Source organism: Chionomys nivalis, chromosome 8, assembly GCF_950005125.1.
Source record: "Chionomys nivalis chromosome 8, mChiNiv1.1, whole genome shotgun sequence".
Classification (NCBI taxonomy): domain Eukaryota; kingdom Metazoa; phylum Chordata; class Mammalia; order Rodentia; family Cricetidae; genus Chionomys; species Chionomys nivalis.
Genome location: NC_080093.1, coordinates 52,885,531 through 52,899,622, shown reverse-complemented (window position 1 = coordinate 52,899,622; position 14,092 = coordinate 52,885,531). Strand labels below are relative to the sequence as shown.

General features: G+C 47.8%; 1 protein-coding gene across 7 annotated transcripts in view; it reads right to left on the bottom strand.

The window, feature by feature from the left end:
* The window catches only part of Ppfia1 (PTPRF interacting protein alpha 1), an 84,651-nt gene that overhangs the window by 17,927 nt on the left and 52,632 nt on the right, over positions 1-14,092 (bottom strand). For 4 of the 7 annotated variants that reach the window (XM_057779643.1, XM_057779646.1, XM_057779644.1 and 1 more), the window contains exons 14-20: positions 12,841-12,976; positions 10,662-10,885; positions 9,390-9,621; positions 7,417-7,446; positions 4,718-4,869; positions 3,112-3,284; positions 2,447-2,540 (exon numbers count right to left, since the gene is read on the bottom strand). In XM_057779643.1, the coding sequence (XP_057635626.1) occupies positions 2,447-2,540; positions 3,112-3,284; positions 4,718-4,869; positions 7,417-7,446; positions 9,390-9,621; positions 10,662-10,885; positions 12,841-12,976 (1,041 nt within the window). The remainder of the gene's footprint in view (positions 1-2,446; positions 2,541-3,111; positions 3,285-4,717; positions 4,870-7,416; positions 7,447-9,389; positions 9,622-10,661; positions 10,886-12,840; positions 12,977-14,092) is intronic. The other 3 variants (XM_057779645.1, XM_057779648.1, XM_057779649.1) reach the window with 1 other exon arrangement.

Sequence of the window (14,092 nt, the reverse complement as noted above, 5' to 3'; positions counted from 1 at the left end):
GTAGGGCACGAATTAGGAACCAGTTAGGGGACCTCAAGGACAATCAATCATAGGTAGCAGGACCTGGAAAGGTGGCTATCACTGGCTTCCCTCTGCCTACTGAGCCTTCCCTACCGGGCAGTTTGTAATTGTATAACCAAACACAGCTATGACAAAGCCAGCACATCTCTCACCAATCATGTGTCATGGGACGGAAAGAACATCCATAACTACAGACACCCAAGTCTAGGTGACTCAACCCCGAGATGCCTCCCTCCTCTCCACTTCACCTGGGAATGGGGCTGACCCCTTAACTCTCACAATACCCTCTGAACTCAGTCAGTTTTCCCATGTGGGACTTCTGAGACCTACCCAACTACCAGTAGTCACTTTCTAGCTACAGAGCCACTTGGCCTTTCTGTTCCGTGTAACTATCAAAGTAAATGTGGTAAGACGGTGTGACTGCTACGCTTATAATCTCAACACTTGGGAGGCTGAGGCAGGATTGTCACGAGTTAGAAGCCAGTCTGAGCTACACAAGACCCTGTCACACAAAGGAGAGAGGGCATTTAATGTCACCAACATTTATTTTCCTGCTAGTCAGTTTTCCAGGTAATAAAAACTCTTTATCCACTGGTCCCAAAGCTTAAAACACAGTGACTAAAGTAACAAAATTCTTTAAAAAATTTTTTGGGTATGTGGGTATAGTCTATGTACTCACTATGTAGACCAGGCTGGCCTAAAACTAGGGAATTCACCTGCTTTTGCCTACCTAGTGCTGGGATTAAAGGCATGTACAATGCTGCTCAACCTTGTTTTGAGACAGTTCTATTACTAAACCTAAAGCTCACTCACTGGCTAGACTGACTGGTCTCTGAGCCCCCAGCACTAAGTTCCAGGTGCAGACCACCACACCCACATTTTACAAGAGTGCTTGAGATCCAAACTCAAGTCTTCGTGCTTACATGGCAGGCCATCTCCCCAGCCCAAAGAAATGTATGTGAGTGTGTGATTGAAGACTCAGACTCATTTCCTGTGGCCAGTTCCTGACTTGAGGATCTCTTCTGCTGCTGAGTGGATCAGGCAGCCTCTGGCAAGGTGAGCACCATTCTGGGTGCAGTACACTGTCTCCAGCACTCAGGACCCTTTGTAGAACCATCCAGTCCATCCTGGCTCAACCTACTTCGCCATGTCAGTTCAACTCTCACTTCTATTCTACGCCCTCTGCCTGTTCTTTGATGCACTGTCTCATCCTGTCTGTTTTTCTCTCACTGTTTCTAGATGAAGCTAAGCTTCCAGACGGTCATTCTATGCAGAGCAAACCCACATACACTGGCCCTGGAGTGACAGCCATCCCAAATAGTACTACTAATTTTCAGGACAGCAATTTATTTTACTGACTTTTTCCTCTTTGCAAACACATTTCTTTTACCCTGAGCCAGTCTTTCAAGACTTAATGCAGAATTGAAACTTAATAGATTATAAATTCTTAAATCTATCTGTGATAAGACAGTCTACCAAGAGAAAACACTGTGGCAAGTACTTCCAGAGAGCCATTCACATGGGCCCAGTCACTGCGGCTGCCCTTAGAGCTCAGCTATTTAGACAATTTGCAAGACTTAGAGCTATTTATGTGAGACCGAGTCTTAAGTGTTTCAGTCTCACTATATAGCAGATGATGACCTTGAACTTCTGATCCTCCTGCCTGTACCTCTGAGATCTGACACATGCCACTATGCTCAGTTTATATAGTGCTGGTTGGGAGGCCATGGCTTTGTGCATTCTAGGTTAGCACTCTATCAGCTGAGCCATATCCCAGTCCTCTTATCACTCTTCAAGATAACCACCATCCTATTTAATACTCAGAAAAGCCATCCAGGATAAGTTGCCATGACTCTCATCTTACAGATGAGGAAAATAGACATGGGGCTACATGACTCCCCGGAGGCACAGAACTGACCTGAGGGCAGGATTCAGACTCCAAAGATGAGTTCTGGAGCATGCCACCTCAGCAAGACACTTTCCACAGTGTCAGGAATGCAGGCAAATGCCTTCTATGTGTCATAAATGTTCCCGTCTTGAGGAAGTGTGGGTTAAAAAAGACTGTAATTACACATGTGTGTGTTGGAGGGGTATGCATATGTACCTGTTCATGTATGCAGGTACACTTCAGATACATGCAGAGGTCACAGAAAGATGCCTCAATATCAAGCATCTTCCTCTATTGATCTCCACACAACTTTCTGAGACTGGGTCTCTCACTGAATTTGGAGCCTGACCATCTGGCTAGACTGGCTAGACAGCAAGCTCCAGGGACCCTCCTGTCTCCACTTCCCTTCCCCTCGGCATGGAGCTATTTTTCAGAAGGCTATGCATACACACAGCTGTGCACAGAATTTGATACCAGATGAAACCTAAATATTAACCCTGAGAACCACCTAGTATGGAAACGCAATGAGAAGCTTACTTTTTCTGAAGTTTACGGTTTTTCTCAGCTTGTCCTCCCAGTTTGCTGAGTCCCAAGGCATCTTGAGATGAATTTTCTGTCTCTGAAACACCAGCTACGAGGAAGCAGAGACCCCAGACTTAAGTAAATCAACATGGCAGAGCAAAGTTCAGGTCTGTTCTCTATAGGTAATTAAGTTCACACTGAGAGTTGAGAGCTATTCCTGGCCAAGACACCTGGTGTATCTGAACTGCTAGCCATTGCTCTTTGGGTCATAGCTGTACCACCTTTGAGGGCCCATGCTCACTAGAGAATGTCCAGCAGTATGGTGGCATGTGGAGAATGAGCAGACACAGCAGGTACCCAGGAGCACCCCACACCCTTGTTAAGATGCTTACTGCAGGGGCTGGAGCGATGGCTCAGTGGTTAAGAGCACTGGTTGCTCTTCCAGAAGACCTAGGCTTAATTCTCAGCACCCACATGGCAGCTCACAACTGTCTGTAACTCCAGTTCTAGAGGACTCAACACCCTCACACAGATATGCATGCAGGCAAAACAGCAATGCACATGAAATAAAAATGATGATGATGATGATGATGATGATGATGATGATGATGATGATGATGATGATGATGGAAATGGAGGAGAAGGAGAAGAAAAAAGATGCTTACTGCAAACCTACCAACCTTGTCCTGGTGACTCCTTCCCCAGTGGCCCAGGCCGGCCCTTTTCCTTCTTGCCAAACAAGCGGCCAATGGAGGACTTGATGCCCTTCTTCTTTGGGGCTTTGTGGAGGGAGTCCTGACTACTATTACTGCTGCTAGGGTTGCTCACTGGACCATCTTGGGAGCCTGTGGAGCTTCAAGGAAATAAAATGGACTTTTATCAGAGCTCTATCATAACATGAGAGCCCATGCATAGGCACTGCTACATTTTTCTGGGTTGTTTTTGAGATAAGCTCTCACTCTAGCCTAGACTGGCCTGGAACTCATGAAAACCTGTCTCAGCCTTGAAAACACTAGGCTTATAGAGACCTAAGTTACCACACCCAGCCGGACACTCTACATTTTTAATAACTGGTCCTCAGAGTTCCTGAGATTCACCAAGTCTCTCACAGTATGCTGTGCAATGACAAAGGCTGCCAAGGATGCTCAGAAGGAAGCCTGATTCTGAATGCCCAGCTTCTCTAGGACTTGAAACTCCTCTCAAGAGGAGGCATGGACACTAACTGGCTGGAAAGGGAGCCCTGGGCTCAGTCAGTGAGATGCCCATGGAGACCAGAGAAATCCACTGCCAGCCAAAAACAATGCTTACTACGTGCAGAGCTGGGTAAGAGCTACTGTCCAAGTGCCCTCCCCTGCCCTGCTCAGGACAGCACAGAAACTCTGCCATTGGTCACAGCAAGCAAATAGGCTTTTAGTTTCCTGACAGGAAGCATTTTAATAAAGAGGTGGGAAAAACACAAACTGCCCAGCAACTTGGAGACCAAGAAAGCAAGAGAATATGAGAAGCCAGGCTGTCAGTGAAGGGACTCTGAGCTCAGGCATGGCGAGCATGACTCTGGCAGGCTTTGCCCTTCTCTATCATTCCTTCTGCCTTGCTAAAAAAAACCATTAGATTGCACTTCTAAAGCTAGTCCCCAAGGTCTATTTCCTTATTGAGCCACTTCCTCTTCCTGAGGCTGACTACCAAAATCCAACTATCAAAGTATTGAAGTCCAGCAATCAAAACACTCCTCCGGTTCACCTAATTAACAGGCCAAATTAAAATTAAGCACCTCATCCTAACATGAGGTTTCCCCTTGTACCTTTATAAACTGCCATTTTTCTATGTGTTACATCTGTCTCCTCTGTATCCAGAGGCAGTCCTTTGTTCCAACTCCAGGACAAATAACCCTGTCCCTTCTCCCTTGTTCCCCTCCCCTTCTCCCTTGTCTTCTATCTCCTGTCTTTGTCTCTTATTCCCTGCCCTCTGTCCATGTGGAGCAAATAAATCTGGTCTCGGGGGTCCTGAACCGATCTTATTCCTCTCAGTCGGTAGAATGGCACCCTCCAGAACCATAGAGGCACCTGTGTGTGAACAAGGCTGTGCAGCCCTGGAGCACCATTATTTGCAATCTTCCCAGATAGGCCCTGCTGCTGGAAACACCTGGGCCAATGTCAGTAACTTCAACTGAATAACCTGAAACTCTTTAAAATCTGCTTTTTTCCCCCAAAATTATTATTAATATTCTTCAACCCAAGACAAGCACAGCTCCACACACGGACTGCTGTCCTCAGCCCTGCTTCTTACTTCCTCAGGTCCCTGATGTCCTCATGGCTGACCGTGTGCAGTGCGCCCTTGTGCAGCCTGTCTAAGCGCAGGGGCCTCGGGGAGGAGGGGGGAGAGGTTTCACATTTTATCGTCGTCTTGTCGTCTCGTACCTCTTCTCTGGAAGCTGGCAACTGAAGGCAAGATAAGGGCAAGAACAGTGAACAGTGTACTCAAAGATCTATTAGCCACTTTCTGCTAACACAAAAGCATGCCCTTTTTTTTTGTTTGTGGTTTTGTTCTGAGATGGACCTTGGAAATGCACTACCTCCGCTTCCCCAGTGTTAGGGTTACAGGTGGCACCATTGTGCCTGGCTAAAAGGCTGCATTTTAGTTCATACCATCTTCAGGACTGCTGTCCAGAAGGGAAACAAACAGCACAGAACAGTGTGAGTCACAGCCCATCTCTCTAGGAAAAGTATGAAGCATAGGACACCAACAACTTCTCCCTGAAGTCTAAGCACATCAGAGGCCAATGCCCAACAAGAGAGCCAACCAAGAACTGATCCATGCTATCAACTGCATCATCATCAACATAAGAGGACAACCAGCTCTTACTGACCAGGAGCTCTCGACAGGCCTCCTCCAGCCACTTTGTGGGAACACTGGGGAGGCAGTCTTCCCTGGCAAGTAATTAGCACTTTCCTGTCTGGGGATTGGGAATACACAGAACAGCTAGAGACCATGAGCCACACCCATGTGTATGGCTCCATTTCTGGGTATTTGTACTGCAGGCTATACGTGGAGACATGAATGCAGTTTAAGAGCTTTGATTTAGACAGAATAATCCTGTGTACGTCACTAAGATGGCAATGAGTATATACAGAGGAGGGTCCACAGCAGTGAACAGTTTCACCCCATTTGGGTGCTATGGATACAGCTGCACTGTCTGGTTCTAAAGAAAGACAGATTTCATAAAGCATGGCAAGCATCTGCATGCACAGGAAGGCTGGCAGCTGAGTACTAAAACGGCACTGAGGATCAATGGTCCTACTGCAACCCCATCAGCTCAGGGCCAGGCTGAGCTGAGGCACTAGCCAGCAGCAGATGCACTCTGCAGCTCCCTGTCTAAGATGATCTCAAAACAGCAGTGAGCATCATGGGCCTGGGCCAGGTTCCAAAGGGCACATGCTTAGCATGCAGGAGGCCATCATTCCATCACCTCCTCCATGGCTATCCACCATGACTAGAAACTCTGAAAGAAATGTTAACAGCTTAAAAATGGAATCATTATTTAAACACAAACCAAAGAATTGAGCTCAGGAGCAATTCACATGCTGAGGATGCTATCACACTCCTTAGCAGAGCCTCACTCACAACAGCTCCCAATCTGGTCCCAAAATCCTGACAGAGATCTCAGGTGTGTCCTCTGTGCTCCTTCAGGAAGGGATGGCACTAGGATCCCTACTATATTCAGACTCTTCTATGTTACCAAGTAGAGAAGCACTTTAGTTTGCCATTGGGACTAAAGGAGGGGTGGGTACACCACACTGCAGCACTAGCCCATATGTGGCTCCATAGATGAGGTCACCATGCTGGAGTGAGTGTGGTTCACATACTGTTTCCTCACTGACACAAGCCAGCAGAGCTGAACAGAACACTGTGTAGTACAACTGAGCAGTTGTGTCACTGAGCCAAATCCACTTGCCAATTTGAGTTGGGGGTGAAGGGGTGGGTCTTGCTTTGTATCCCAGTCTGTCCTGGAACTTGTGTCCTTCCTTCCTGTTGTGCATCGACAGTTTGAGCAGCACAGGTGTGTCACTTTTTTTTTTAACTTAAAAGAAAGAAGGCAAAAAACCACAGCACCAATATGGCAACACTCACTGGCAAACTCATCAGCGACAAGTGGGAATGGAAGCCATGACTGCTCCACAGTACAGCGAGCTAGAAAGGTTGATCCCAGGGCAAGGCTCCTGGGCTGGAGGCAAGGAAGATAAGCGGTAGACTGTCTAGGTCAACCACCAAAACGGCTACTGATAGCTCTTCCCAACTCTGCCCAACATGATGCACTCACACCAATTCTTAGATACTGCCAGGGAATCGGGGCAGCTAGCAAAAGGCTCAAGGGCAAACTGGCCACCAGCTCAGTTTTTGAAGCCAGACAGTCCTGAACACACACCTGTAACCCCACACCACACTACAGGAGCTTCAGTTTCCACACTGATAAATGAAATAACTAAGGTGACCTATATCCCACATGGATGCATGCAAGAATTTAAGACAACGATTCCAGCGCTTATGAGGCTGAAGCAAGGGGACTGCTGTGAGTTCAAGGATGACCTAGGCCACCCAATGAGTTCCAAACAGTCTCAGCTATAGAGTAAGACCTTGTCTCAAAGAAAGAAAATTGTTAAAAATAAATAAAGACAATGTCTTGTATACATGCTAGGCCCATGCTAGGCATGGGTATGAACTCACTGGGTGGTAGTCCCAGCCTTCCCCACAGCACACCCCTGCAGCTCTGCCTCAGGAACTCTTGTTTTTAATCTGAATAGCAGAAAAGCATGCAATAATTAGACACAGACACTTCTGTCCTATTATTTCAGGGACAGGCTTCCCACATGACCACCAACATGACATGCAGGATCAAACTAAATACTGCTGTCGGGTACTTGTCTTCACATTACAGTAGTGTGTCAGTCATGGAGGCACGAAGTATGTAAGGTCAGCATGTGATTTACCTGTCTCCGGTGTTTCCTTAAGTCACTAGGCTGACAGATGCGTGTGAAGAAAGGAGGGAGAGAAAGAGAGAGAGCAGGTTTACTGCACATGTGTGGGAAAAGACCCAAGGACCAGTGAGGCAAATTGCTAAGCAGGGTCAGAAGGACACACACAGGTTGAGCACTGAGAGGAAACATCACTGGAAATAAACATTCTCAAGATAGTTAAACCAGGAGGCAACAGTAATTATTACCTGGCTAAGATTGAGTTTGAACACAGGCAATGTATTAAAACTCAGCATTCCATGTAAGCAGGATTCTAATAACCCTTACTCGAAGCCAGCCTCTCTGTCGCTAGTTGCAAACACATTGGAATTTAATAAATTCCATTAGAAGCTGTTACATTATCTATTATAAAGTCAAACAAACCTGCTTTGCGCTAACCAACTACTGGACATTTCCTAAAGTCCTAGAATTTGGTTTACAACTTTTCAAAAATATACTGATTGTTTAAAGCAGTAAGAGCATCTCCTCCACCCACCCCCGTGAAAAGATGTAAGAAAAGCTAGTGAGGTACCAGTGAGAGCCCCTACACCATGTAAGATGCACAGCATTAAACATAAGAGCTTATTAAAGACAGCAAGTCTGCTCAGCAGGTAGCTGAAAGCCATGTGACACAAGAACCAGAAGGGGCTATGTCTGTGCTTCCATCAGTACCACATGGGCAATCAGGACTCTTCCTTGCAGAATCACAGACCACATATCCCTTCCAGGCTGTGTCCACTTGCAGGAAACATGAGCAACAGAGAATACATTATGAACATGAAAAAGCACAACAATGCATTTTTCCAGCATACTGCAGCAGAAGTGCACTTGGGTGCCTGGTCATCTGCAGAAACTGGGGGGTGGGACTGTCACAGCATAAGGTCCTGGATAGGCAGACAGACAGGGATCTGGGGTCAGGATCAAATAGAAGCAGACTGACAGTCAGCAAGTGGACAGTCTTAAACTGAAAAAAGACACAGAGCTGTTCCTACAAAGTATCTGGAAGGACAAAGTCACAGACCACACCATTAAAATTAAGATCTTACCCACTGCACTAATGACACACATTACACAGTGCATCAAAATACAAGAGACTGTGCTATTCAACAGCTCATTAAAATGATTTAGTTACATGCCCACTGCCAGTGTCATGGAAACTGTGAATGAAAGCAGCAGCAAAAGAGGTGCAGCATTGCAAGGTGGCTGGGATACAGACTGAGACAGAGTTTAGTAGGTTGGCTCTTAGGATCATGTACACGCTAAACCCTCAACAGTCACTGGGCATTCTGAGATCTGCACGCCTGGGTCATAGCATTTCTGAGACAAAAGTGCTCCCAAGCTAACCAGTCATAATTAATGCCCATTTGCTTTGGCTCCATAGTTCACAGGACTCCTGAGTGGTCCTTTGTGCCTCAGAGCTTAGAGGCCTCAGAGCTTCACAACCCTGCAGTGAAGGGCTAAAGGCCTCCTTTACACATTTTTTTTTTAAAGTGTGTTGCAGATGGAAGCCTGGTACAGAATAGGCAGTGCTCACTCCACCACTGGCCTCCATCCCAGGCTCTCTGTGCCTCTTCCACATGCTACAACAGCTCTCCACAGTCAGTTCTGCTGAAACAGGCAGCATAGCCCCTTCTGGCTTGCACCAGATCCCTGCCTAGCATCCTACAACTAAGTGGTAACATGCTAGACTGGTCATCTAAGTATTACAATTAACTTGCATTGGTGACTAACTAAATGCTAGTTAACTTAAGAGAAAAAAAAAAGGTTTCACTATATAGCACTGGCTAACTCAACTCACTATGTAGACCAGGCCGGACTCAAACTCACAGAAATCACCTGCCTCTGTCTCCACCCCTTCAGCTTTTATAATCTGGTACCTCTTGGAGGAAGATGTGACTTCCATGTGTAACCCTTCCCCAGCAGGCTAAGGCAGAAAAGGTCCCACTTACCAGAGTCATGACACCCAGCCTGTCCACCTCCCGGGCAGGACTGTGAGGGACCCTTCTTGGTGTGGACCGACCACTGCCTGGAGGAGAAGAGCCAGCAAGCGAGGAAGCAGGGTAGGGGGGGATGGAGCTCATTGATCTAAAACGACCAAGATTGTCCAAGCTTCCACTGCCCACTCTGCTCTCAATCTCCTCTGCCCGCTGCTCCGTATTCTCCTTCTCTTCTTGTATCAGCCTAAAACCCAAATAAGAGTAGTTGGCCTTATTTCATCAGGAAATCCTGTATGTGCAAGCAGAACAAGTTGAGTCTGGTGGGGAGGGTGGTCTTATACGCGAGCCTAGCAGCTGGAAGCTACAGTGGAAGGAAGGTGCCTTTAAGACCAATGTGGGCTGCAGCAGGAGACCCTGTATCTAACAGCAACAGAGCACTGTTGAAGTTAGTACTGTCAGACTGTCTCCCTCCACTGACAGCTAGAATGCTCCTGGGCTCACTCTAAATATGGACGAAGTTATGCTAGCACTGGATGACGGAAGGAAATCCAACTACTTCTTCACCACAGCATGGTCCAAGTCGCCGCCTCACTTTATACACCAGCACCTTGCATATCCTATGTCCAGTCTTCCAGGAACAGCTCTGGGTAGCAGGAGAGTGGTCTGGGTCCTGTTTCTCTATGCATGGAGGGATGGAAGAGTTCCACCTCCCCTAGCATGGTGCAGGGAGGTGGGCAGGCTGCTAGAAGGGAAGGCTATCTCAGAAGCCCAAGTGCTCTGCTGTGCAGGGCTATAAAGAGGATGTTGATCTCACCTATACTATACCATGCTTTCCTGTGGAAGTGAACGCCTGCATGACTAATTTTTTTTAAATTTCTAAGCGTAGAACACATTAGGCCTCATTATAACATCCTCACACCTGTACAGCATCAACCCTAGTCTCCTCTGATCACCTCCCTGTCTCCTTCCTTCCACTCTCACACCTCCACAATATCCACTTCAGTCTCCTTGTCTCCATCTTCTACTTTCTTTTTGTTGCTCTTATTTTGAAACAGGGTTTTTTTTTTTTAATTTTTATTTTTTTTTTGAAACAGGGTTTCATGTAGCCCAGGCTGGCCTCAAAACTGCTTGCTTGTAGTCTAGTCTGGATTTGTATTACTGCTCCTCCTGCCTCTAATGCCACTGCCCCCTGGTCCCTACTATCCTTGTGTCTCTTACATATCAAATAAACACACACACATACACACACACATATATATATAAAACACAAGCACATACACATACCTGATCTCTTTGTTGATGGCATCCAGTTGCTCCTGAAGCATTATGGCCAATGTCTGTGCATCAGCCTGCCCACTGGGTGACAGCAGATCAACTGAGCTGAGCAGAGTATCTCTGTCATCTTCACCATCAGATACATCCACATCACTCTCAAATGCCTGTGCCACATTTGCCAAGACGCTGGCTTGTTGGGCCCGTTCCCAATCCTGTTCATTGAGGGTCTGCACCTACCAACAAGAACACTATGTCTCAGCAGACAAGAGTAACAGCAAGCACTCTAAGGGCAGGAAAGGCTGCTATCAGGAATGTGAACAGTTTTACTGAAGGCCAAGGCTTTAGGAAGACACTCATGCGCCTGAGCTGCTGCTAAACAAGAGTCACCTGATAGACAGGGAGGCTGGGCACTGTGGAACACCTGCATGGAAGCACCCGGAAGGTGGATACAAAGATGGGTCTAGATTTGGGGGTCAGACTGGGCATATGCTGAGCCTGTCTCAAGGTGAGAGAGCAAGCACTTATACTGTGATACAAACACATTGAACATTTAGCATCTACACTCAGGTCACCCACTTTAGTGAAAAAATTAAGAAGTGGCACATGAAGGGGCATGTTCAACTGCCACAGAATGATGCACTGGGTGTGAGCTTCCCAAGCCTGGCATAGACAAGCACCAAGAAGAGCCAGAGGAGGAAAGCAAAGCAGGCACCTGAACACAGCTAGTGGCCCCATGGTGGAGTTTCCAGGGGAAAGGCTATACAGGAGATGTCTGTTGTGATCACCGCCCACAGCAGCCCAGTGTTAAATCCTCCTGGTAGTTAATGAATACCCTCCTCCTCCTCACCTCCCTTCCCAACTGCTGCTCTCCCTCCCTATTCTGTGGATAGAAGGTCAAGGCTCATGCCCTCACCTTTCTGCCAGAGGAACTATACCTGCTGTGGCTTCCACACAGACTTCCTACCAGTGGCACTCTCAGCTGGCTCATCCCCTCAGGTAAGAACAGCACCCCCATCTCTCATCTTGAAACCACGGACAAAAACCACAAAACCTTACCCTGCCCCAAACTCCTGCCATCCCGCTTCCTTGTCCATCAGCAAAACCTCCAGCAACTGCCATTTTCTCTGTCGCACCACTCACAAGGGCTCACTCAAGTGGGCAGAGCACCTTCCTCCAGAAGAGCTGCTCCAGGGCCGTGCCAACCAGCCCTTATCAACCATTTTGCCTTCTGTTCACCCGCTTGTCCATGCAGTCAGCCCACACAGGCTCAGGCTTGGCTGCTGTCCTCCCTGGATAGGCTATTTGGCTTGCCCCTGGCCCCACCCCTCCTGGCTTATCATTCTCCTAGCCTATAACACTTAGAGTGACACCTGGCTACTACAGTCCACGTGTTCATGATACCCAACTGCCTCCTGCTTCTAACCCTCAGCATACTCCAGCAATTTGAAAATAATACTCCTCTCTCCAAGCAGAGGGCAATTCTGTGGTTCCCTATGTGGGGACAGACCATAATGACTCCCAGTAATGGAGGGAGTATCTGATAAAAAGGTATGTGGCTTTCCCAGACCAGGTTATGGAGGATATGGGTTTCCTCCTGGCTTTCTTCAAATGTGAGCTCTGAAAGGGTCAGTGGCATACCACAAGGACCTCAAGGAGTTCATGCAGGTCCACCAACAAGAGCTTGAAGCCTCCGGCCTACACTCACTCCACACTGCCAATCCTTCCCCATCTACAAGCCCCTGAAACCTTGAAGCATGCTGCTCCTAGATCCTGAAGCCCATAAAATGCACATAGTCATGCCATTGGCACAGAACTTCATGGTACCGGCTGCAGAGTTAGCTAGGTACATACTGTACTGCTCACTGCTTGTAGCTGTGTACTACTCTTGAACTAATGGCAATCCTCCTGCCTCAGCCTCTTGAGTACTAAAATTACAGGTACACACTGTGCCACTACACCTGGCATCATTTGCTTTTATTTACTATTTCAAGTTCATACTAATCAGCATTAACTTAAAGGATATCTTATTAAAAATTCTGTTCTTAAAGAAAGAACTAAAACCAAAAAGCAAGCATACCCTAAAAGCAAGCTCTTAGCCAGAAAAGCCAAGGAAAGGAACATGGGGGAAGAAGGAGACCCAGAGTCTGTCCAAGAGGAACAGGTGACGTTCCGCAAGTGGAGGCCTTGCCTTGGAGGGCTCGTCCCGCAGCGCTGCCAGCCGGCCCTTCTGGGGTCGCCGCAACACTGCACTGGTGCTGTAAGCATCCACATGCCCGTCTGCCACAGGGAACCTGAAGTCCGGGACGCTGCCCAAATGGGGTCGGCTGAAACATGGGAAAAGGTGGGTGTCAGAAGGAAGGTAAAGTGTCATGTTGGAAAGGTCTCCAATGAGGGTCCTCTTGAACCTGCCCAAGAGCTCTCAGCTAGCCAGTCCTAGCCAGAAAAACCCACTCTACTACGACAACGGGAGGAGGGATAGGTGTGGACACCTGAGGCCCATCTGAGAGCCTCTTCCAGATCAAGGGCACACCTAGGCACCACCTGTTGCCATCACCTGCCCTGTGGCTTTTCTGCTATGCCAAGTTCAAGCTGAGAGTCACAGCACTCCCAGGAGGAGCTAGAAGCTAGGGCTTAATGCAGTGGTGCACAGATAGCGTCAGAGGGCTTCACACCCTGGGCTGAAGAAATGTCTAGAGAAGGGGACAACTGAGCAACCAAGGAGGATCTGACCACTGGCTGTTCCTACAGCCAAGGTGTAGAGAGGAAGCAGAGCAGCAGGAGCTCAACCTCAGCATCCACCTCTCCCCTCCTCCCAGTGCTGCCCCTAAAACTTCCTGGGAAAGAAGGCAGATGTCCTCATTTCAGAACTCTGCCAGAGGCCAAGAACAAAGGATCTATGGGCAGGAGTCCCAGGGGAACTCAGCGATAGCTCAGGGGAACTCTTGCACATAGGTCTTGCCAACCTTTGGCATCACTGACACCTCATCTTCTCCATGTTTTTAAAGACATGAGATTCATGGCTTCCTTTCTAACTCCACTTCTCTCCCACATCCCCACATCTTAATCCTCAGGAACCTGCTGTCTCAACATGGTTCCAGTCCACGTCCCAAGCTGAGGAGCTGAGCACACCTGTGTTAACTACAGGCAGCTCTGGGATCTGAGCTGTCAGCCCTCCTACTTTTCAAGCTGTTTCTAACTTACCTCCCCAAGTCCACTCCTCAGTGGGGCAGATCACACCAATATGACTTAGGTCACTGTCAAGTTCTGTGAAACTAGCCAGTGCTCCCCACCTGCTGCTGTGTGCCTCAATTCCACCCCTGCAACCTGCCAGCTCCTCTCTCTTCTACCCAGTGTCTCAGGGCCATGGGGAAAGACGGTGGAGCTCCCAAAGCCACACTCCTCTCCTGTTACCTGAACTGTGTCCTACTGCAGAGCACACT